General features: G+C 48.0%; 1 protein-coding gene across 4 annotated transcripts in view; it reads right to left on the bottom strand.

Annotated features, from left to right (window-relative positions):
- CACNA1I (calcium voltage-gated channel subunit alpha1 I) overlaps nt 1–21,616 on the bottom strand; it is a 226,568-nt gene that overhangs the window by 137,611 nt on the left and 67,341 nt on the right. For all 4 annotated transcript variants that reach the window (XM_043966183.1, XM_043966184.1, XM_043966185.1 and 1 more), the window contains exons 3-4: nt 16,000–16,111; nt 14,870–15,003 (exon numbers count right to left, since the gene is read on the bottom strand). In XM_043966183.1, coding sequence (XP_043822118.1) covers nt 14,870–15,003; nt 16,000–16,111 — 246 coding nt within the window. The remainder of the gene's footprint in view (nt 1–14,869; nt 15,004–15,999; nt 16,112–21,616) is intronic.

The raw sequence follows: 21,616 nt of genomic DNA, 5'->3' as shown, positions 1-21,616 counted from the left end.
GAGGAGAGGAGAGGAGAGGAGAGGAGAGGAGAGGAGAGGAGAGGAGAGGAGAGGAGAGGAGAGGAGAGGAGAGGAGAGGAGAGGAGTCCCCTCCCATCCCTAGTAGCAGCAGCTGGAGGTACAGAGAGATAAGGCAGCTAGAGCTGCACAAAGGGTACCTATGTAGCAATAGTAATAGCATTTGGCATTTCTCCCTCTTGGCCTCCTGAGGAACAAACAGGAACAGAGAAGTGATCAGAAGGATAATGACTGTCCTTGGCCACAGAAAGTCACCCACTTAGGGTTATGGCTCTGGTGAAATACCTCTGTGGAAGAAATGAACTATGTCTCTCTAAAGAATGGAGAGAATAATCAGGTTTCTCTTCTCCTCCCTTCTGTCCTCTTCCATCCAAATACTGTGCATGTATTTAAAAGTGAACTCTTCTATTTCCCTGGTGAGCTACTTCTTCACTGTTGTAACAATATTTTGTTACCCGGTTTCTTTGGATGAAAGGTTCTTTGCCCCTTTCGTGTTCTGGGACCCTGTGGCAAGGCTGCTGAAGCCTCTGGACCCATCTCAGAATTGTTTTTAAATGCACCAGATAAAATACATGGGATTACAATGGAAAGCATTTCTACTGAAATATAGTTATCAAAAAAAAGATTTTTAAGTTCCCAGACCTCAGGTTAAGAACCTCTGCTTTAGATAAAAGTCTTTGTTCTCCATCACCTTGCAGGTATGTCTTTACTTGGGGTCAGGAGATACAGTGAGCATTGCTGGAGTTGTGTGGCTCACACTGGTCTAACTCCACAGCAGCCCAGCTTGGTGGCTCCAGGCCACCTGGGGGAAAGAATGAGCTCATATTGATTTATTTTTTCTATTTCTATTAATAACTCCCTCACTCTCCCAAAAGGCAGAACCTTTGGTACCTGGGACTTCTCAGTCTGTCTCTTTGACTAAGCCTGTTTCTCATCCCCCTTGTGCCGATTTTCATGGTGCATGCCTGGCATCTCTGCCGATGTGAAGACAAGCTGGTGGATTGCTTGAGCTCAGGAGTTCTGAGCTGCAGGAGGGCTAGAGCCGATGAGCTGACTACATCAAATTGGGCACTGATAGAGGGAGCCCTTCTGAGCTGGGGGGAGGGAATACTAGGCTGCTTAAGGAGGAGCCAACTAACCCATGCCAGAAACAGAGCAAATGAAAGCTTCTGTCCAATCAGTGGTGGAACTGGTCCCATGGACAACCAAGTCAAGATGGGGACACCCAGCCTCAAAAAAAGTTGCAGGTATAGTTGACTAGGAGAGCTTGGTGTGGAGCCCTGGGGCCAAGCCCTTTTCTACGCTGACCCAAAAGAACAGCATGAAAAAGTCAGAGGAGAGAGCAGTGCCTGTGAGTCGAGGCTCTGCCCAGAGCCAGCCCCAGTAGGCAGGCAGGTGGTTTGAGAGGAGCCAATCCCTGCCCCTTTGCTTTGGAGGGGCATTTGGCCAGCTGCCTGCCACAGTGACACATAGAAACTGCAGGAATAGCAGAAGACTAATAAGATCAATGTTCTGAGAATCTTATGTTATCACAGAATCCAAGACTGGGACAGGGATAATAATAACCAGCATTTATATGGTACCTTAAGGTTTTCAAAGCATTTCACGTTAACCCATGTGATCCTCACAACATTATTATTCCCATTTTATATATAAGGAAACCGAGGCACAGAGAGGTTAAGAGCCTTGCCAAGGATCATATGGCCAGTACATACCTGGTTCAGGAACTGAACACAGGTCTTCCTGACTCCAAGTCTCTTCCTGAATGAATGTGCCCTCCGCTGTATACAAAAGAGATAGCTACCCAATCTTCATGTGCACATTCCCAGGGACAGAGAGTGAAATCTATTTTGAGGCAGCTTGTTCTACTGTGGAATGGCCCTTCCTGTTACCGATGAAAATCCATCTCTCCCCCTCCCCCATCCCCCACCCCCAACAGCTTGTAATGTCCTTGACACTCATTGATCTTGGTTCAGCCTTCTGGGGCTAAGGAGAACATGCCTAATCCCTACTCCAGCTACTGCAGAGTCAGGAAAATGAATAAAGAAGCAGAGAGCAGGGGAAGGGCATCCTCGGTTACTGTGCCACCTCCTAGAAGCCATCAGAGGTGATATCCATCATTCAGAGGCATTGAAGAAGGATGGGCAGTGACCACTGCTGGTAGATAAAAGGCCGGTCACTGCACTATTGCCTTTAGGCAGCACTGACTCTGAAGAGCATCGGCAAGGCTTCAGGATGCTGTGAAGGCCACGGGTATCCTGTAGGAGTCTCCCCCAAAATGTTCAGTTATGAGGTGGTTTCTGTGTTCCCCACTGGTAGGCCGATCCTCTGAGAAGGGGGTCAAGGAGGGAAGTGTGGTCTCCAGCTCCCTCCCAGCTCTGACATTTCTCTATTCTGAGGGCCCTCTGATTTCTGGCATTCCATGTTCTAAAATTCTTCCCAGGAGGCAGCTAGGTGGCGCAGTGGATAAAGCACTGGCCCTGGATTCAGGAGGACCTGAGTTCAAATCTGGCCTCAGACACTTGACACTAACTGTATGTCCCTGGACAAGTCACTTAACCCTCATTGCCCTGCAAAAAGAAAAATCCTTCTCAGCTCTGACATCCCCTGTTCTAAGGCCTCTCACAGCTCTAACATTCTATATTTTGAGCTCCCTCCCATCTCTGATATTAAGTGTTCTATAAGTTTCTATTTCTAAATCTTAGGGGCTGTGATTCTTCCACTAATCCAAGCTTAATGCCAAGGGTATGGCAGGGCGAATGGGTATAGATTTCCCTATATCTGTGCAAAAGGATTTGTAAAGGTTCAACCCCCATCCACCCTTGATTGGCACTCAAATTTTTTATATCTATGTCTATGTCTATCTATATCTATACAGGATAAATACAATTAAACCCCAGGAAGTTAATTACAAGGTAGCTTGGGAAAGAGGACACTAGCAGTTGGGGGGAGTCAGGGAAGGCTGCTCTGAACAATGTTTTTAATTGCATATAATAAAATAGATAAGATTAAAGAGAAAAATGAGTTATATTGAAATACTGTTATCAAAGTATTAGGAAAATTTTTTAAAAAATCAATGTAGGGGGAAGCTAGGTGGCGCAGTGGATAGAGCACCGGCCCTGGAGTCAGGAGGACCTGAGTTCAAATCTGGCCTCAGACACTTGACACTTACTAGCTGTGTGACCCTGGGCAAGTCACTTAACCCCCATTGCCCTGCAAAAAAACAAAAAACAACAAAAAAATCCAATGTGTTAGAAAAAAATGTTCAGAGACTCCAGGGTAAGAACCCCTGACTAGAGAGAGGAGAGTAGGGCTAGCCACATCCACCTTTGATTAGTACTCCATCCAAATTTCCCACCCAACCTACATCACAGTGATTCTGATATGCTGGTCTTTGGGAGATTCTCTGTCCTTTCTCAAGTAGTTAGGCACCTGCCTGCCTCACCATTTTCTCCACCCCAGCTCTGCATTTATGCTGGGGACTCCCCTAAATTTCCAACCCTTCCAAAGTCTCACCCTCCTAGACCTCAACCTTCACTCTATCTCAGACAGACAGACAGACAGACACACACACACACACACACACACAGAGACACACACAAACACACACACATTCTGGATCTCACCAGTACCCACAAGTGTTTCACTTCCTTAATTAGAAACCCTGATATCCCCCATTTGACCACAACTTCCCATCACTCCATCTCTCCCTATGCTTCACCCCTCCTAACCTCCCAGTGCCTCCATCCCTCAGTGCTTTCTCAGGCCATTGTCCTTCCTCCCTTTCCAATCTTGAGCACAAAGTGAGTCTTCATCTCCACACTATCCTCTGCTCTCCCACACCCCTTTGCCCTCTCACCACCCATTCACTGCCAGACCTGAGCTCTGGATTCCTTCCGGCATCTGCTTCCTCCACTCCTCACAACTGCACTGACTGAGCATATGACAAATTCATGCTCACCAACTTCAGCTGGGTCCTCACTGCAGCAAAGCAGTCCTCTTGTCCCTCTCTAGTTAATCCCCTCGCTCACTTCCTAGGAAGACCTTCTCTTCCCTCCTCAAGCCTCCCTCACTTCCACTCCTCCCTTCCCTCCCTCAGCTGAGAACTTCCCCTCTTGCTTCACTGATAAAATCGAGGTCATTCCACAGGAGTTCCATCTTCTCCCATTCTCTTCCCTTCCCAAATTCCAGACTGACTGGACCCAGTCTCTGACAAAGGGGAGGTCCTTCTCCTTGCCTGGATCAACCCACCCATGCCCTTGATTCCATCCTCAGCCACCTTTTTCAGCAGATGGCATCGTCAATCATCCCTCCAATCAAACTGTCAATCTCTCTTTATCTATCATTTCCTTCCCTGCTGCCTTCAAAGCTGCCTGTCTCCTCCATCCTTAAAAACCTCTCACTAGACTCCACCCTCCCCTCAAGCAATCATCCTGTATCTCCCTCCCCTTTCTCAGCCAAACTCCTTGGGAAAAGCTTGTTTACACATACTGCCTTCATTTCTTCTTCTCACCCGTCACCCCTTTGCACTCTGGCTTCTAACCTGATCACTCAGCTGAAACTGCCTTCACCAAAGTTACCAAGGATGACCTCTCCCCTGCCAGATGTGACAGCCTTCATCAGTCCTCTTCCTCTCTGCTGCATTTAGTGCCACTGACCCTCTCCCCTTCGATGTTCCTCCTCTCTGGCTTTTTGTGATCTGACCTTCTCCCGGCTCCCTCTTCACTGATCTGATTGGTCCTTCTGTCTCCTCTACTGACCTCTAACTGGGGTGTTCTGAAGGCTCCATCCTTAGTCCTGCTCTCTCCTTAGTCAAGGAATCCTGGAACCTGGAATCTATGAACTTGGGTTTTTTAAAATACTTTGATACAAGCACTTTAATATAGTTTCCTTTTTAATCCTATGCATTATGTGCATTTAAAAACATTCTTCCGGGGGCAGCTGGGTGGTGCAATGGAGAGAGCACCAGCCCTGGATTCAGGAGGACCTGAGTTCAAATCTGTCTCAGACACTTGACACTTACTAGCTGTGTGACCCTGGGCAAGTCACTTAACCCTCATTGCCCCACAAAATATTTTTTTAATTAAAAAAATTAAAAACATTCTTCCAAGAAGCCTTCCCTGGTCCCCCCCAACCTCTAGTGTCTTCCCTCCCAAGCCACCTTGTAATTAACTGCTCAGTGTTTAATTACATTATATTACATTATATTATATTACATGATATGATATTACATGATATGATATGATATGATATGATATGATATGATATGATATGATATGATATGATATGATATGATATGATATGTACTTGAAGACTTCCAGAGGGCAGGGATTATTTCATTTCTGTGCCTAGCACTATATTTGGCACACAGGGGGTGCTTAATAAATGCTTGTTCACTGACCCTTCGGTCCCAGTACTCTCCCACTCAAATGACACCATCCTTCAAGAGGCCTAAGATAAGCAGACTAGTCCCATGAGGAAGAACAGGAGGGAGGGGAAGGACTTAGAACCCACTGAACACCACCAACTCTGAGAGCATTCACTCATCTGGGGACTGTGCTTTACAGTTTGCAATGAGAGGGGCAGCTAGGTGGCCCAGTGGATAAAGTACCGGCCCTGGATTCAGGAGGACCTGAGTTCAAATCCGGCCTCAGACACTTGACACTTACTAGCTGTGTGACCCTGGGCAAGTCACTTAACCCTCATTGCCCCACAAAAAAAAATAATAAAATAATAAAATAAAACAGTTTGCAATGAGATTTCCCATCCTCATCCTGCCTAATCCTCCCATTAGCCCTTCAGGGCAGGAGATGCTGGAATTGCAATCTGTTTTTCGGAGACGTGAAGTCGTCCGTCCAACATCACACACCTAGGAAGTGGAAGAGCCAGGATTTGGGCCCACACTACTTCATTCAGTCACTTAACTGTTCTGTCTAGGAAGTATTAAGTCCAGTCCTGGGGGAGGGGATTCCATTAATGTTAGATCCATATTGATTTATGAAAGCTTTTAAAAGAAGCTTTTTTTTAGGACTTGGGGGAAGGGGGAAATGGCCTGTAGCCAGTCGCTTTAGGAAAACATATTTCCAATTTAGGATAAATCTCAGGATTAATAATAGCTGACGTTTATTGCCAACACTGAGGCTGCCTCAGCATAGCATGGAGGTGACCTGGACTCTCGGGGACTGTGCCAGCTGATCTCAAGCCTGGGAAGGCTCCCACTAAGCTGGGAAGACTTCAGAGCAGGCCTAGTGACAGACGGGGCATCTGGTGTCAGGACTGAACCCCCAGAGTCTTGTCTCCCTGAGTTGGAACACCAGGGCGAGAACTCCTGCAGCCCCAGGCAGTTAGGAAGCTGGTTCCCAAAGGCTAGGAGGGGCTGCAAACTTCAGCTGTGAAGGGACAGGCCCACATTGATGGGACCACAGATCTTTCAAAGCATCAAAGTAATACATTTAGAGCGCTGGGCCTTCAGTCAGGAAGACTCATCTTCCCGAGCCGAATCTGGCCTCAGATCCTTACTAGCTGTGTGACCCTGGGCAAGTCACTTCACCCTGTTTTCCTCAGAGAAGGAAATGGCAAACCGCTCCAATATGTCTGCCAAGAAAAGCCCAAATCAAGTCACAAAAAGTGAAGCACAACTGAAAACTTCCCAGTTACCAAGCACTTCTGTACTGGTTGTTACTACATTCACACAACTTTCTTGTAGAGAAGACAGCACAGGCGATGTTGGCCCCAACTTGCTAATGAGGAATCCAGGGTTCAAAGAGGGAATGAGATCATCATAGGATCATACACTTAGGAATCCAGGGGCACAGAAGAGAGAGCGAGAGTGAGAGTGAGAGCAAGAGCAAGAGAGAGAGAGAGAGAGAGAGAGAGAGAGAGAGAGAGAGAGAGAGAGAGAGAGCTGGGACTGGAATCAGGAAGACCTGAGTTTGAATCCAGCCTCAGACACTAGCTGTCTGAGCCTAGACAAGCCACTTAATCTCTGTCTGCCTCAGTTTCCTCAACTGTCAATTGGGGACAGATAATAGTGTCTATCTCACAGAATCATTGTGAGCATTAAGTTGGATAATATTGAATAAAAAACTCTGCAAACCTCCAATCACTATATAAATGTTTGCTGTTGCTGTTGTTGATTTTTTTTTTTTTTTGCAGATGACAACATTTTGGTCCAGAGAGAAGGACTTGACCAAGGTCTCTTTGGCAGAGCAGGAATCCAAACCAAGTTCACTAACTCCAAACCCAGCATCCTCTTCCCTGTACCACTGCCACCTGACAAGGTTGTGGCTTGCCCAGGGTCCCTCAACTGGCAAACACCAAAATGATTGTCCTTAGGTGCAGGTCTGACCATGTCACCTCGCTAGTCAACAAATACCTACACTTGACTTTCCTGCTTGTCATGTCATACCTTTTCACTTTTTTGTGGGGCAATGAGGGTTAAGTGACTTGCCCAGGGTCACACAGCTGGTAAGTGTCAAGTGTCTGAGGCTGGCTTTGAACTCAGGTCCTCCTGAATCCAGGGTTGGTGCTTTATCCACTGCACTACCTAGCTGCCCCCTGTCATGTCTTATAGCTTGTTCAGCCATTCCCCAATTGATGGACATTCCTTTGATTGCATCTGGCTTTGAAAGCAGATGACAGCCTGGCCTCGACCCCTTTTCCAACCCCATTACACATTACCCTCCTTCCCATAATGTATGGTCCAGTCAGAACAGACTCCCTTCTGTTCCCCTCTTCCACTTCTGTGCCTTAGCACTGGTTGTGACACTCCTGGAATGCCCTCCCTTCCCCCCACCACCCTAGAGAATTGCTCAAGACTCAGGTCAGTTGCTGCCTTCTGCCTGATGCCTCACCTGCCCTCCCCCCCCTCCCCGCAACTGTTCACACCCTATTTCCCCCAAGCACTTTGCATTTATTTCTATTTATTCTGTTTGTCCTTTGGGGTATGCCTGCCGCCTCCTCTGGGTAGGGGATGGAAATGGAGGGGGGAAGAGAAGTTGGAACACAAAGTTTTTTAAAAATTGATGTTAAAATTTTGTTTTTATATATATTTTGGAAAATAAAATTCTATTCAGATTTTACAAAAAGAGAGAGAACAGGGACCCTTTGGGGTTTGCTTTTACTTCTCCAGCTCCGAGCAGTGTCTGGTACATCGGCCACTCAGAAATACCTGCTGCTTCATTGATTCTCTAGAACTTCAGCCCAAGCCTACCTAACTCCACGGCTAGTGCTCTTTGCCAAGGAACCATCTGCTGGAAGGGAGATTGGGCTGCTGGCCTCCCTCAGTGTTGCTGGAGCAATCAAGGAAGTCAAGAAAAGCCAGGAAGCAAAAATAACTGTCCCTGGGGTCCTCGGCCGCCCGCCCCTTCGGCTCCTGAGCAGGGCTTCTATTCAGCGTCTGTTATACCACAAAACTGCCTGGTAGACAGCTCAGGATGGATGAAGTCATAGCAGGGGGCACAGGAAAGCGCACGGGACTGGAGGTGGCAGACCTGAGTTCAAATTCCAGCTCTGCCAGTACTACCTAGAGGGCGTTCTCTCTGGGCCTCGGTTTCCTCTTCTGTAAAACAAGAGGACTGGACTCTAGATGGCTCTCAAGGTCCCTTCTAGCTCTCACTCCATGATCCCATGGCACTCCATCAACAGAGCCAGTGACATGAGGCCGGGAAGGACAGCCAGTTAGGAACCAGTTTCCATTCCCTCTATAAAGTGCTTTCCTCACAACTATCTGATAGGGGTGCAAGGATTGTTACCCCCATTTAACACATGAGGCCTCAAGTGACCTGCCCAGGTGTGTTATAGGCAGCGATTGGAGAGGCAGGGTCCTCCTTAACTTACAGAGATGAATGGATGGATGGATGGATGGATGGATGGATGGATGGATGGATGGATGGATGGATGGATGGATGGATGGATGGATGGATGGATGGACAAACAGATGCACAGATTGATAGATGAATAGATCGCTATATAGATGGATGGATAGAGATAGGTGGATATACTTGAATGGACAGATATGGATAGGCAGAAATAGATTGATAGATAGATGAACCAATATATGGATAGATAAATAGATGGATTATGAATAGACGGATGGATAAATGGTAGATAGGTGTGTACATGTATGTGTATACACACACACACACACACATATATATATGTATACACACACAAAGTAAATGTAAAGTAATTTATGGGGGAGGCACTAACATCTTGGGGGAGGGACAAGGAAAGGCATCCTGCAGGAGACAGTATCTGAGCTGAGTCTTGAAGGAAACCAGGGAATCTAAGTGGGGAGGTGTAGATGGGAGTATATTCCAGTCATGATGGGGAAGGGAAGGACAACCAAGTACAAAGTAGCAATGTGGGAAAATTGGAGGGAGATGGGTTTAAATTCAATATAAGCAGCAAATTTCTAAAAATCAGGCTTGTCCCAGAAGTGGACGACTTTGTGAGAGAGGAGGCTCCCCCTCACCCAAATATTCAAGTGGAAGCAATCAGGGATGTTGTAGCTAATGTTCTTGAATGGGGCCTTCCAACTCTAAGACCCGGAGAGCCTATGGCTGGGGTGGGGTGTTTGGGGGTGGGGCGTGGCCAACAGGAAAGGGAAAAAAGCATTCTGGGAATCATCAGTTCCTGTTACCCAGGAAACAGCATATTGACCACAAATGTACAGAATCCTGGAGGCCCTTGTAGCTTTCCAGGTGTGTGGAGGGGGAGGGGAAGAGGGAGGGAGCCAGAGGGGAGGAGAGATTCGAGGGAAAGCAGGGAGGGGGGTGGGAAAGGGGGAGCTGGGAGATTGGCTCTTGGATGAGAAGGGCAAGGCGCAGAGAGTCTGCTGAACACAGGAGGATCGGCATGAAGAGGAGAAAGCAGCGGCTGGGGGCCTTCCCCACAGGAGGAGAGACCCCAAGTTTAGAGGAACAGGGCACTGGGTGGGGGTCTTGGCCAGTGGCTTGGCCAGCCTTCCTCAGGTATTGGGCGACAAGATGGCAGAGTCAGGTGGAGCTCCCCATGCCCTGCCTCAGTTGTTCCCTTTCTCTCTGAAGCTTCCAGCCCATTTCTAGGTCCAGGTTTGCCAGGCTCGCCCCTTGGGCTCTTCTCCTGTGCCCAGCTCCATAAGGGACATCCACCGCCCTTTGGCTGCTCTCCTCCTTTTCCTCTGTTGGAGCTCCGTCAAGAGAAAGACAAAGTGATGATCACAACGGCTCCTATTCCTAAGACATTTAACACGTGCCTCTCCATTGGTTTCTTCAAACAGCCCTGAGGTGGGTAGAAGGTGTGACCAGCTATATGACCTCTGAGCCTCAGGTGCCTCCTGTCTACCCTCCCACCAGCCCTCCTGGCTCCCCACAATCAGACTCCCGGTACCCTTCCAGCTTCCCTTAGTACCAATTTTCTTCACAGATGCCACAGGCGTCACATTTGACTAACTCACTGGCCCCAGAATACCTTCAGTGTCAGGTGGTGCGGCCGATTTAGAACCTGCTGAGGCAGCAGGCCTGCTCTCCTGTGGCTAAAGGCTCCAGGCACCCCAGGACTTGGTAGGGAAGCATCGGTGTCAAAGGAAAAGACCAGCAGCAGAGGAGGAGAGTATTGTAGTGCACGGATTGAGAGTCACATCACGTGGTATCCAATCCCTCCTCTGACACTAGCCATGCAGAAAAGAGAAGGCCCTGAGGAAAGTGACCTAACTAAGGTCATACAAAATGGGAATTTTTACATGACTACTCATGTATAACTTATTTTTAATTGCTTGAGTTCCTGTGGGTGGGGGGTGCGAATGGAGTGGGGGAAGAGAAGTTGGAACACAAAGTTTTTTAAAAATTGATATTAAAATTTTGTTTTTACATATATTTTGGAAAATAAAATTCTATTCAAAGAAAAAAACTGAAAACTAGTAACTGAGAGTGCCAGGATTTGCACCCAGGTGCTCAGATTCCAACCCCAGTCTTCTTTCTACTACACCATACTCCCTAACAGTTTAACAGCTTGTGAAGACGCTAACAGCCCCACAAATCCAGCCAGTGGTCAGACCTTGGCCAGCTTCATTTCTTGGAAACCAAGCCACGGAGTTAAGCGTTTCCTTCTAGGTATGTTTCCCCACCAAAAATAAGGAAAAGGACAGCCTGTAGTCTTCTGATTTTTTGTAGAGCAGGTGGGCTGTGTGACCTCCAGTGGAAGCACTTGCCCTCTCTGACACCTTACCTTCCTCTCTGTAAAAGGAAGGAGTGGAAGGAAGGGATCACTAACATCCCCTCCCGCTCTGACATTCTCTGTTTATGACTAATGATGAAGTGAGATGCTTTTCTTTTCTTCGAAGGCCTGACGAGACAGAGCCAGGCACCCAGCAGGCATTCGCGGAAGGCAAAATCATCGATGAGTGTTCCTTATAAATAAATCATCTGCCCAGGAGAGCAGTTTCTGCCAACCATCTCAGCACAGGGCACACTCAGGACCGCTCAAGGGCACAAGCAAGAACAAGTGGGAAGTTTCCCTGTCTCAGACTAGCCATTCATGGAGCCAACCAACAAATGGATTAAGCACCTACTGTGTGCAGCCCCTGTGCTATGTGGTGGAGATCTAAAGACAAAATAAACCCTGTCCCTCAAGGAGCTAGGTGATGGATGGATGGATGGATGGATGGATGGATGGATGGATGGATGGATGGATGGATGGATGGATGGATGGATGGATGGATGGATGGAGGAAAGGAGGGATGGATGGATGGATGGATGGATGGGTGGATGGATGGATGGATGGATGGATATATGGATGGAGGAAAGGAGGGATGGATGGATGGAGAAAAGGAAGAAGGTATGAATGGATGGATGGACTGGATAAACTAACAGGAGTGAAATACAAGATCACCAATGGGGCAATAGCAGTTTGGGGGAATCTAGGAGGGCGTTATGCAGACAGCGGTATATGAGCTGCTTTTTGAAGGAAGAAAGAGATTCCATGAAGTAGAAGGAAGGGGGAGAGTCTTCCAGGCATGGGGCGCAGCCAGTAGGAAGCTTCCCATGCCCCAACCCCCCAAACTACTCTCTCCCTTCTGAGGTTACCTTCCACCTACTTTCTATATCTCTTCATGTTGTCCCCCCCATCAGACTGTGAGGGCAAGGACTTTGTTTTGCTTTTCTTTCTACCCCCTAATATGTAACACAATGCCTGGAACATAGTAAGCACTTAAAAATAATTCCTGACTGGCTGACTTTAGCTCTCTTTCCCTCAGTTTCCCCATATGTAAAATGACGGGACTATACTATATTATTTTTAAGATCCCATCTAAGTCTGATTTTTAGTTAAAAAAGCAAAAGAGAAAAATCTGAGTGATCAAGACAACAGCTATAACAAAGCCCATGCATTTTTCTCCATAGGAGAGGGGCAGAATCTATTATGTATAAAATGTAACAGGCTTAATTTTCTGGTTTCCCCTAGCAACCTTCAGTCCCCTAACTCATACAATAGATTGTAGATTAAAGGCACTGAGAGAAACTGCCTGCTTGAAACAGTCCTATCCAGGGCAGCAAGTGCTGACAGCTGATGGCTAAGGAGGAGACAGAAGAAACCTCAACAATAACAAAAACCCAGCAGGCAGGAGCCATTCAGTTTAGCCACAAACGGATGTACAAAGACATACACAGCTGTGCCGGTCAATAACTCAGATACAGCTGCGCTAGTCAACAGCTCAAATAGCCTGTGAAGAGTCACTGTATTAAGTTCTACAGTATAACCATGGACATTCAGAGTGATGACTGAATCACCAAGAAAAGGTTAAAGTCTATGTTCTGTATAATCTGTCTACTAAGGCAAGGAAGTGAATAATATATTTTTTTAATTTTCTATAAGACACGGTTAAAATTTTAAACATTTCTTCATTGGAAGCTTTGCTTATTGTGAAGTTTCACTGATATGGAGCACATAGTGCCCCTCAGAAACTGGATCAATGACCTAATGCTGCAAGTGAGCTTTTGACTGGCCTACCTGGGCACACCTGCATGGGCCCACTCACTGTCAAGAAAATCACTTGCTTCAGAACCAGCTGCTTCACTTACTGTGACTTTGAATAAGTCCCCTCTGGACCTTGGTTAAATAATCATCTTACTGTTAGACTGAATGATCTGGGTGGGGAGGGTCCCTCCCAGCTGTGATAGACATTCTGTGAGTCCACAGGAGGCAGAGAAAGATAGGGCTCTGGCTGTTACCAATGATAGTAAGTCTAGAATCCTTTAAGGTTTATAAGATGTACTTCCCTTACAATTGTCTTTTGGGAAAGAGAGTGCAAGTTATATGACCACCATTTTCATATGAATAAACAGAGGCTGAGACAGAAGGTGAGTAATTAGCCCAATGTCATGCAAATACTAAAAAGCCAGGATTTGAACTTCGGTCTCCTGACTCCAAACCCTGTGCCTTTTGGACTAAAGCATGTATAAACATATAGAATAAATTTTTTTTAAATTCACATATTTTCTGACAATATCAAAATGGAAACCTTCTGAATTTCACTTACAGAATTTCAGAGTGGGGAGGGACTTCAGATATCACCCTCCTTCACTGCCACTTATATAACTATTTGTATGACCTTAGACAAGTCGCTTTCCATATGTGTGCCTCAGTTTCCTCATCTGTAAAAATACTAGAAGACTTTTGAGGCCTCTTCTAGCTCTGATCTAGGATCCCATGATCATCCTCTAGAACCAGAATCTGAACTGGGATCCCCTCTAGGAAATCTCTGACAAATACTTGAAGACCTCCAGTGACGGAGAGCTCACCACCTAACAAGACTGTCCCATTCACTTTGGGATAGCTCTGAGCATTAGGAAGCTTTGCCTGACAACTGGTTCTGCCTTCCAGGGCCAAGAAGAATGAGGTGAACATCTCCCCCACATAACTGCCCCTCAAGGGCTTGAAGATAGCTCAAATCCCAGCTGTGTCTTCACTTCCCCACAGGCTAACGTATTCCAACAGAACGTCAGTGGTGTAGTTTCCAGGCTCCTGCCTCTACACACTCTTCAGTCTATTGGCATTATTCTGAATGGACTCAAATCCTCGAGATAGGAGAACAGAACTCTCACCTCCATCATTCTGAATTCTTCTTTTAATATAACCTAAGATCAAATTCATTCACCATACTTTTTGTATGATCAATAAACTGTTGGCTCATACTGAACTTGTGGTGCACTGGGACTCTCTCTCTCTCTCTCTCACACACACACACACACACACACACACAATCAATCAATCAATCAATCAATCAATCAATCAATCAGGGTTAAGTGACTTGCTCAGGGTCACACAGCTAATAGATATCTGCACTGAGGCCAGATTTGAACTAAGGTCTTCCTGACTCCAGGGTTGGTGCTCTACCCATTGCACCACCCAACTATCCCAACTCCCATCTCTTTTTCATAAGAATGCTGTCTGCCCTCTTTGAATCCAACCAGAATGGAATTGATAAATGCCCTTGAGACAGGATCTGCCTACTGTCAGTTCACAATAACATGGTTGAGATCTTGTAACCCATTTCCTCTGTAACATCGCTCAGCTCATCACCCTCTTAGAGCAGTTTTATGGTGCTAACGGTCCCTATGATAGTTTCACCTAAAGTTGTATTTTCCTGGAACCAGATAATGCTTGGTAGGCTCTACCCCTCCCTATGCCACCACAGAGCAAGATCCAGACACCCAGAGCTTTCCTCTCCTCACTGGTCCCTGATCATTTCAGAGTTGCCAAGGAGGAATCAGGTTCAATTAATCAACAAGCCCCCTGGCCAGACCTTCTTCCCAATTGCAAGCCCAATTACCATCTCTCCCCAGGGAGGAGGACTAGGAGCCTTGAGACCTACCCAGCCATCACAATGAAGAAATCCAGCCGATTCCAGGTGTCCCCCAGGTAACACTTCCTGCCAAAAATCCCCAGGGCCACCATCTTCAGCACCATCTCCATGGCAAAGAAGATGAAGATGAAGTCATCGAATACCTGCAGGAGGTGAAGGGTGAGAGGGAGGAGACAAGCAGGACAGAGGCGTTAGTGAAGGTCAGAGCAGCCTCAGCCCAGGAGATGGAGCGTGGAGGGGAGTGGGAAGCTCCTGGGCCGAAGGAGCCAGGGCTGACCACACCAGCCCTCTGTCTGCTTAGGGTCCTGGACTGTGCTTTCCTCACTACTGGGGGATGGGGGCAGGTGACTCCAGGTTTCTGGGCGCTTGTGGTCAGTGCAGCTGGGGTCCATGCTTCTGCCTGGTGCGGGAACATCCTCTGCTCCTATTCCCTGCCCATTCTGGGCCCCAGCACACAATGCCTGGCTCACAGGGCTCCTGCCTTCCCAATTAGACTGGTACTGTCTCTCCTACAAGACTGTAACTTCCTTGAGGGCAGGAATCAGGTCACTTCTCATCTTTGTATATCCTCAGTAACAAGCCCAGGGCCCAGAAGTGCTATAATTGTTTAATTGAATCCAATAGTTTGTATACTGCTAGAGAGAGGATAGGTTTTCTTAAACCTTTTATCTTTCCCCCATTCCAACCTCCCACCTTGCATAGGCTCGTTGTAGCTCAGTCATTTCAGTCATGTCAGACTCTTCATGGCTTGATTTGGGTTTTTCTTGGCAGAGATACTAGACTGGTTTGCAATTTCCTTCTCCAGCTCATTTTATAGATGAGGAAACTGAGGTAAACAGGGTGAAGTGACTTGCCCAGGGTCACACAACTAGTAAGGGTCTGAGGCTGGATTTGAACTCAGGAAGGTGAGTCTTCTTGCCTCCAGGCCTGGCACTCTATCCACTGAGCCACCCAGCTGCCCTTAAGCACAGACTTAGAGTTCTTTAAATATAAGTGGGTGATGCAGCAGTGGGCTTATCTCTCACCCCAGCCTCCCCTCATAAAGGCCCTGTTGCCCTGTGTGGGCAGGACACTCATGGTATGCCCTGGCTCTGTTCACTAGAAGCCAGTTATCAAGTGGATGCGGGAGGCGACTTTACCTGCAGGATCTTGCAGCGGTCAGACAGGCAGTCCATGTCCTCACAGGGCTGGTACATACCCAGGGTGACACAATTGAGGAGGATCACCAGCATGCTGATACACTCAAACCAAGTGCAGGCAGAGGACGCAATGTCAAGGAAGACACAGATGGAACGGACCCTTGGACATGACAGAGCACCCTCCCGCACCATGCCCAGAGCTTAGGAGCCTCCCTCCCTCAACCCCATGCTCAGAGTTTAGGAGCCCCCTCCCCCACCCCCATGCTCAGGGCTTAGGAGCCCCCTCCCCTGTCCAGAGCTTAGGAGCCTCCCACCCCTAACCCCATGCTCAGAGCCCAGAACTTGAAAGCCTCCCACCCCTAACCCCATGCTCAGAGCTTAGGAGCCCCCTCCCCCACCCCCATGCTCAGGGCTTAGGAGCCCCATCCCCCACCCCCATGCTCAGAGTTTAGGAGCCCCCTCCCCTGTCCAGAGCTTAGGAGCCCCCTTCCCCCCACCCAGAATTTAGGAGTCCCCTCCCCCACCCTATTCTAGATACTAACTTAGACCACATCCCCAGGACTAGGACTACTGACACTGGAGAACAATTGGGCAGAAATTCGATCTAGACAAGCATCCTACATCACATACAAAAATGAACTCCCCATGGATATGTGGCCTAGAGATAAAAAGGCATATCATGAAAATTAGAGGAGAACAAAACGAGGCACTTTTCACAAGGATGGGAGAGAAGGGATAAAGTTGATCCAAAGAGACAAAGGAGACAGTTTTAATTAGACATAATGAAAGGTCTTTCCAGGAACAGAATCAAAGCAGATGGAATTGGAAAAATGTTGGGGGGGAAAAAACCTGTGCATCAAATCTCACACATAAAAGACTGATATTCAAGAAATGCAGGGAGTGGATATAAATACATGTGACATGGAGCCATTCTTTAATGCAGAAATTGTCAAAGAATAGGAACATTCTTTAAAAGAACTACAAATTACAAATGATTGTGTGAAAACACTTCAAATGACTAATATGAACAAAATACCCCCCAAAAGGCTTTTTAATTCATGGGATCATAGGCTCCAAAGGACAGGTGGGCCTTAGAGATCACCTGGTCCCACCCTCTCAGTTTACAAATGGGGAAAAGGAAGATAAGAGAGGGTGAGTGACTTGCCCCATGTTGCACAGCAAAAAATGTTGTTGTTTTATTGTTGCAGTCGTGTCTGACTCTTTGCAACCCCATTTGGGGTTTTCTTGGCAAAGATACTAGAGTGGTTTGCCATTTCCTTCTTCAGCTCATTTTACAAATGAGGAAATTGAGGCAAACAAGGTTAAGTGACTTGTACAGAGTCACAACAGTTAGTAAGTATCTGAGGCCAGATTTGAACTCAGGTCCTCCTGACTCCAGGCCTGGTGCTCTGTGCTACCTGGCTACCCACAGTAGTAAATAGGATCACAGATTTCAAGCCAGAAAGTACCTACAACCCCATCATTTTACACATAAGGAAGCTAAAGCCCTGAAAGTCTAAGACCGAAGACCACACAGCAGTAGAGACAGGATTTGAACCCAGGACCTCTGACTCTAGAGTTCTTCCCAGTGTACAAGAGTGGGATTTGAAACTGGGCCTCTGGCTCCTTCCACTGCACTGAGATGAGCTGATGTCTCAGTGCCCATCCCTGGGCTTGCACATTTCAAAAGCCCAAATGTCCTGTTGTTTCCATCCATTTTCCTCCATCAACATGCACTTGGCTCAGGGCATGTAGGGGTGAGAGAAGCAGTGACTTGGCATTCAGGGCCCTTGGGCTCCTCCACTAACTTGCTGCATGGCTTAGCGTCAGCTGCTTCCCCCATCTGTAAAATGTAGATAAGCTCTACTCAAGAGAGCCCTCCACTGTGGCCCCTCCAGCCCTCACAGGGCTGCACCAATGACTGTGCTTCATGACTCTAGGCACCCTCAAAGCCTCGCCCTGCCCACGCTCCTGCTCTGTGAAGGCAGGCGACAAGACAACGATCCTGGTCAGACCCCACCAGGAGCAGTCAGATTCAGTAAGAGGGACGGCAACAAGAGGAGTGAGTGTTTCCAGAGGAGGGAGACCTAGATTTGAGGTCACTGTTGCATGCCTGGTCCTGCTTTCTGCTTCTCGGTTCTCTTATGGAAGGCATTTCCCATCAAGGTAGCTGGAGGGAACTGAGGGCCCCCAGCCTTAGAGAAGGGATAGTAAGGAGGGCAATGGGGATAGAACAAAGACAGTTCTGGCCTTGGGGGACAGAAGGCCTGGTTCTGGCTCTGCCATTCCCCATGCTGTGTGACCTTGGCCAAGTCACTTTCATTTCTCTGAGCCCTGGTTTTCTCATCTATAAAATGGCTAGGATGATGCCGATAAATGGTGGCGATGATGATTAGTAGTTGTAAATGTTGCCTCATAGGAGTGATTGAGGACCAAAGGAGGTAATGGAGACAAAGAGGAGATGGCAATAAGTTCCTGTCATTACAGGGACTTTAAATCTTAAGCAAACCACACAGCCTCTTCTCTGGACCACATCTCCCCCTTTGCAAAATGAGGGGTTAGACTAGATCGTCTCCAAAGGCTTCCCCAGCCTTTTTGAAGATTTCTATTTGGTAACTGAGCTGTGTGGCCTCAAGACCCGAGTTCTAATCCCAGCTGTGTGTGACCTTAGGCAAGTCAGTTCCCCTCTCTGGGCCTCAGTTTACAGAGGAGGCTCTATAAACTCTGGGGGTGGGACTAGATGCCCTGTGTCTGTGCCTGAGTCACTCTACTATTTTGTCTCCCTATTTCTCTGTGTCTCTGGGTATCTCTAGACCTTTCCTGAGATTCTCTTTGTCTCTATCTCACCCTCCTTGTCAGGATCTGTGTATCCTCCCTCCCTCTCCCCATCCCCCACATCCCCCGCCATCTTTCTCCTTCACCTCCTTTACTCACTCACTCTTTGTCTCTCTCTCTCTCCCTATATGTCTCTGTTTCTCTGTCTCTGACTCTGTCTGTGTCCCTCGGTGTTCTCTGTTTCACTTCCTCCCTGCCTCGGTCTCCCTCAATCCCTTTGCTTCCCCCTGTCTCTGGACCTCTCTATCCCAGCCTCCCCACCCCTCCCTCATTTCTCTTTTTCTGCCTGGTCTGAGAGCGTCACCAAAGTCAAAGGCAGCTCAAAGGCACCACAGGTCAGTGACTGCTAATCGCTAGCCTGGGGCTACAGAGGCGGGGATGAGCAAGGGCCCAGGAGAAGGAGCCTGGTCCGGCTTGCTAGGTAATGAGCGCTGAGTGTGCGCGTGGGAGGAGGGTAGGCATGGCTGCCCCCCGCCCCCCCAGCTCCACCGGAGTCTGTCTCCCGCAGTCCAGGTACCTACCAGCCTCGGGCACTCACTCTGTCCTCGGTGTTCCCATAAGCACTAACCCCCCCCCCCCCCCCCCCCCCCGCCCCATGCTGGACGCTACTCGCCTCAGTATTGTTCCACAGCCAGGAGCTAATTAAACACGATATAAACATTTCCCTTTATTACGCAGGGAGACTAGTGCCTTAACTTTGCCAAAAGCCTTCCCTGAACTGCACTGGGCTTGATTCCATCCCCGCTCGATGAGAGGACCGTGTTTGCTGAGGCGGGGCGGCTATTGCTACCAGTGATTGGCGGAAGCAGCCCTCCCTTCCCCCAAAACGTCATCTAAGGCCTTGCCTTAATGGGAGGTTAATCCAATCCAATCGATCCCCAATCATTTATTAAGCACCTACTGTGTGTGTTAGGCACCATGCTAAGCAAATGTTAAACGTTCCCTGCATATATTCAACTGAGACAACAACAAGCACCGATTGAGCACCTACTGTGTACAGAGCACTGCTGCTTCTGCTGGGGGATAAGAACCATTTAGCTAAGACCCAGCCTCTACAGTCACGGTGGGAAAAGAGATCAAGGCAGATAATTACAATAGAGTTGGGGTCAACCAAAGCAATCAAGGAAGATTTCCTGGAGAAAGTAGCATTGGACCTGGGCTTTCAAGCCTCATGCTATTTAAATCTCATACATATGAGAGTTCCAAGGGAAGAGGGAGAGGGAGCAGCAGGCAAAGCCAGGGGAGCAATGTCTGAGCCAGGTTGGAGCCATTGCCCTGATGCCAAGCCACTCTGAGACAAGAAACCCCTTATAGAAAAACAGAATCATGGCCAGTGAGTCCAAACCCCTCCTTTTACAGATGAGGAAACTAAGGCACAGAGTTAGAGAGCTTAAATCACTTGGCCAGGGCCGCACAGCTAAACAAATGTCTGAGGTAAGATTTAAATACAGGTACTCTAGCTAGGTAGCAAAATGGGTAGAACGCCAGGCCTGGAGTCAGGAAGATTCATCTACCTGAATTCAAATCCAGCCCCAGACACTGACTAGCTTGTGTGACCCTGGGCAAGTCACTTCACCCTGTCTGCCTCAGTTTCCTCATCTCTAAAATGAGCTGGCCAACCCCTCCAGGATCTTTGCCAAGGAAACCCCGAATGGGGTCATGGAGAGTAGGACACCACAACACAACCAAAACTCTTAGTGCAGAGACAACGACGCAGCCCTCCTGGCTCCTGGGAGCCCCAGACTTGCCCACTGGGCTCCCACAGTAGCATTAGATGCTCCAGGACGTCCCCATTTCTAAGACCTTTCCCAGCTCTGACATTCTATGGTCTGTAGCTTAAGGTCCCTCCCTGCTCTGACATTCTCTGTTCTCCCAACACTGACACTGGAGGATTCAGAGCTCTGGGGATGACGCACTTGCCATTTCTCAGCACCTCGTGCTCTCCGTGAGAATGGCTCTGACTGGCAGGCAGGGAGGCCGTCCACAGCCACTTGGGATGTAGAGCTGGGACGAGGCTTAAGACATCGAGTGTCAGAGCTGAGAGGGACGTTGGAAGCCACCAGAGTCTGCAGAAGAGGAAACGGAGACAGCAGCTGGGTGCCCCCGACCAGGGATGCCTCATGGGAAGGGTTCCTTCACTGGGCTGGGAACATGGCCTGGGATAACTTTGAGTGTCCCTTTCAACGCCAGCCTTGGTTTCTCTGGGGGAATGTCACACCTGACTTCAAGGTTTCCAGAAAGATCTCAGAGCCTTTTAACCCAGGACTGTTTCATGCTTATCCAGTCCTTTACATACAACTTGGTGCTGTAAAAAAATTAATTATTAACAAGTATTCCACAGTGCCATGGAAGGCTGAAAGACTCAGGCTCAAGCCTCAGCCTCTGCCCCCACACTGTCTGTGTGACCCCAGGCAAGTCACAGCAGTTTGTAGTGCCCCAGCCCCTGCCCCTCTCCCCATCTTTGATCCACATCCTAACAGACACCAATTAGAAGGTCTGTGAGGCACTTCCCTGACTTTGGCAGTACAGGTATTACTAACCCCACTTTACAGCAGAGGAAACAGAGGCCCAAAGAGAGAAAGGGACTTGGCCAAGGGCACGCTGCTAGTTGGTGGCAGAACGTGGACCTGAATCCAGGTTTTTTGAGTTCGGAGCAAGAGAGAAGGAAGGAAAGAAGGAAGGAAGGAAAAAAGGGGAGAAGGAAGGAAGGAAAGAAGGAGGGATGAATGAAGGAAGGAAGGAAGAGAGGGAGGGAAAGGAGAAGGAAGGAAGGACGGAAGGA

The sequence above is a fragment of the Dromiciops gliroides genome, chromosome 5 (genome assembly GCF_019393635.1).
Source record: "Dromiciops gliroides isolate mDroGli1 chromosome 5, mDroGli1.pri, whole genome shotgun sequence".
Lineage (NCBI taxonomy): Eukaryota > Metazoa > Chordata > Mammalia > Microbiotheria > Microbiotheriidae > Dromiciops > Dromiciops gliroides.
Note: the sequence above shows the minus strand (reverse complement) of the source record. Positions and strands in the feature narration are given on the sequence as shown.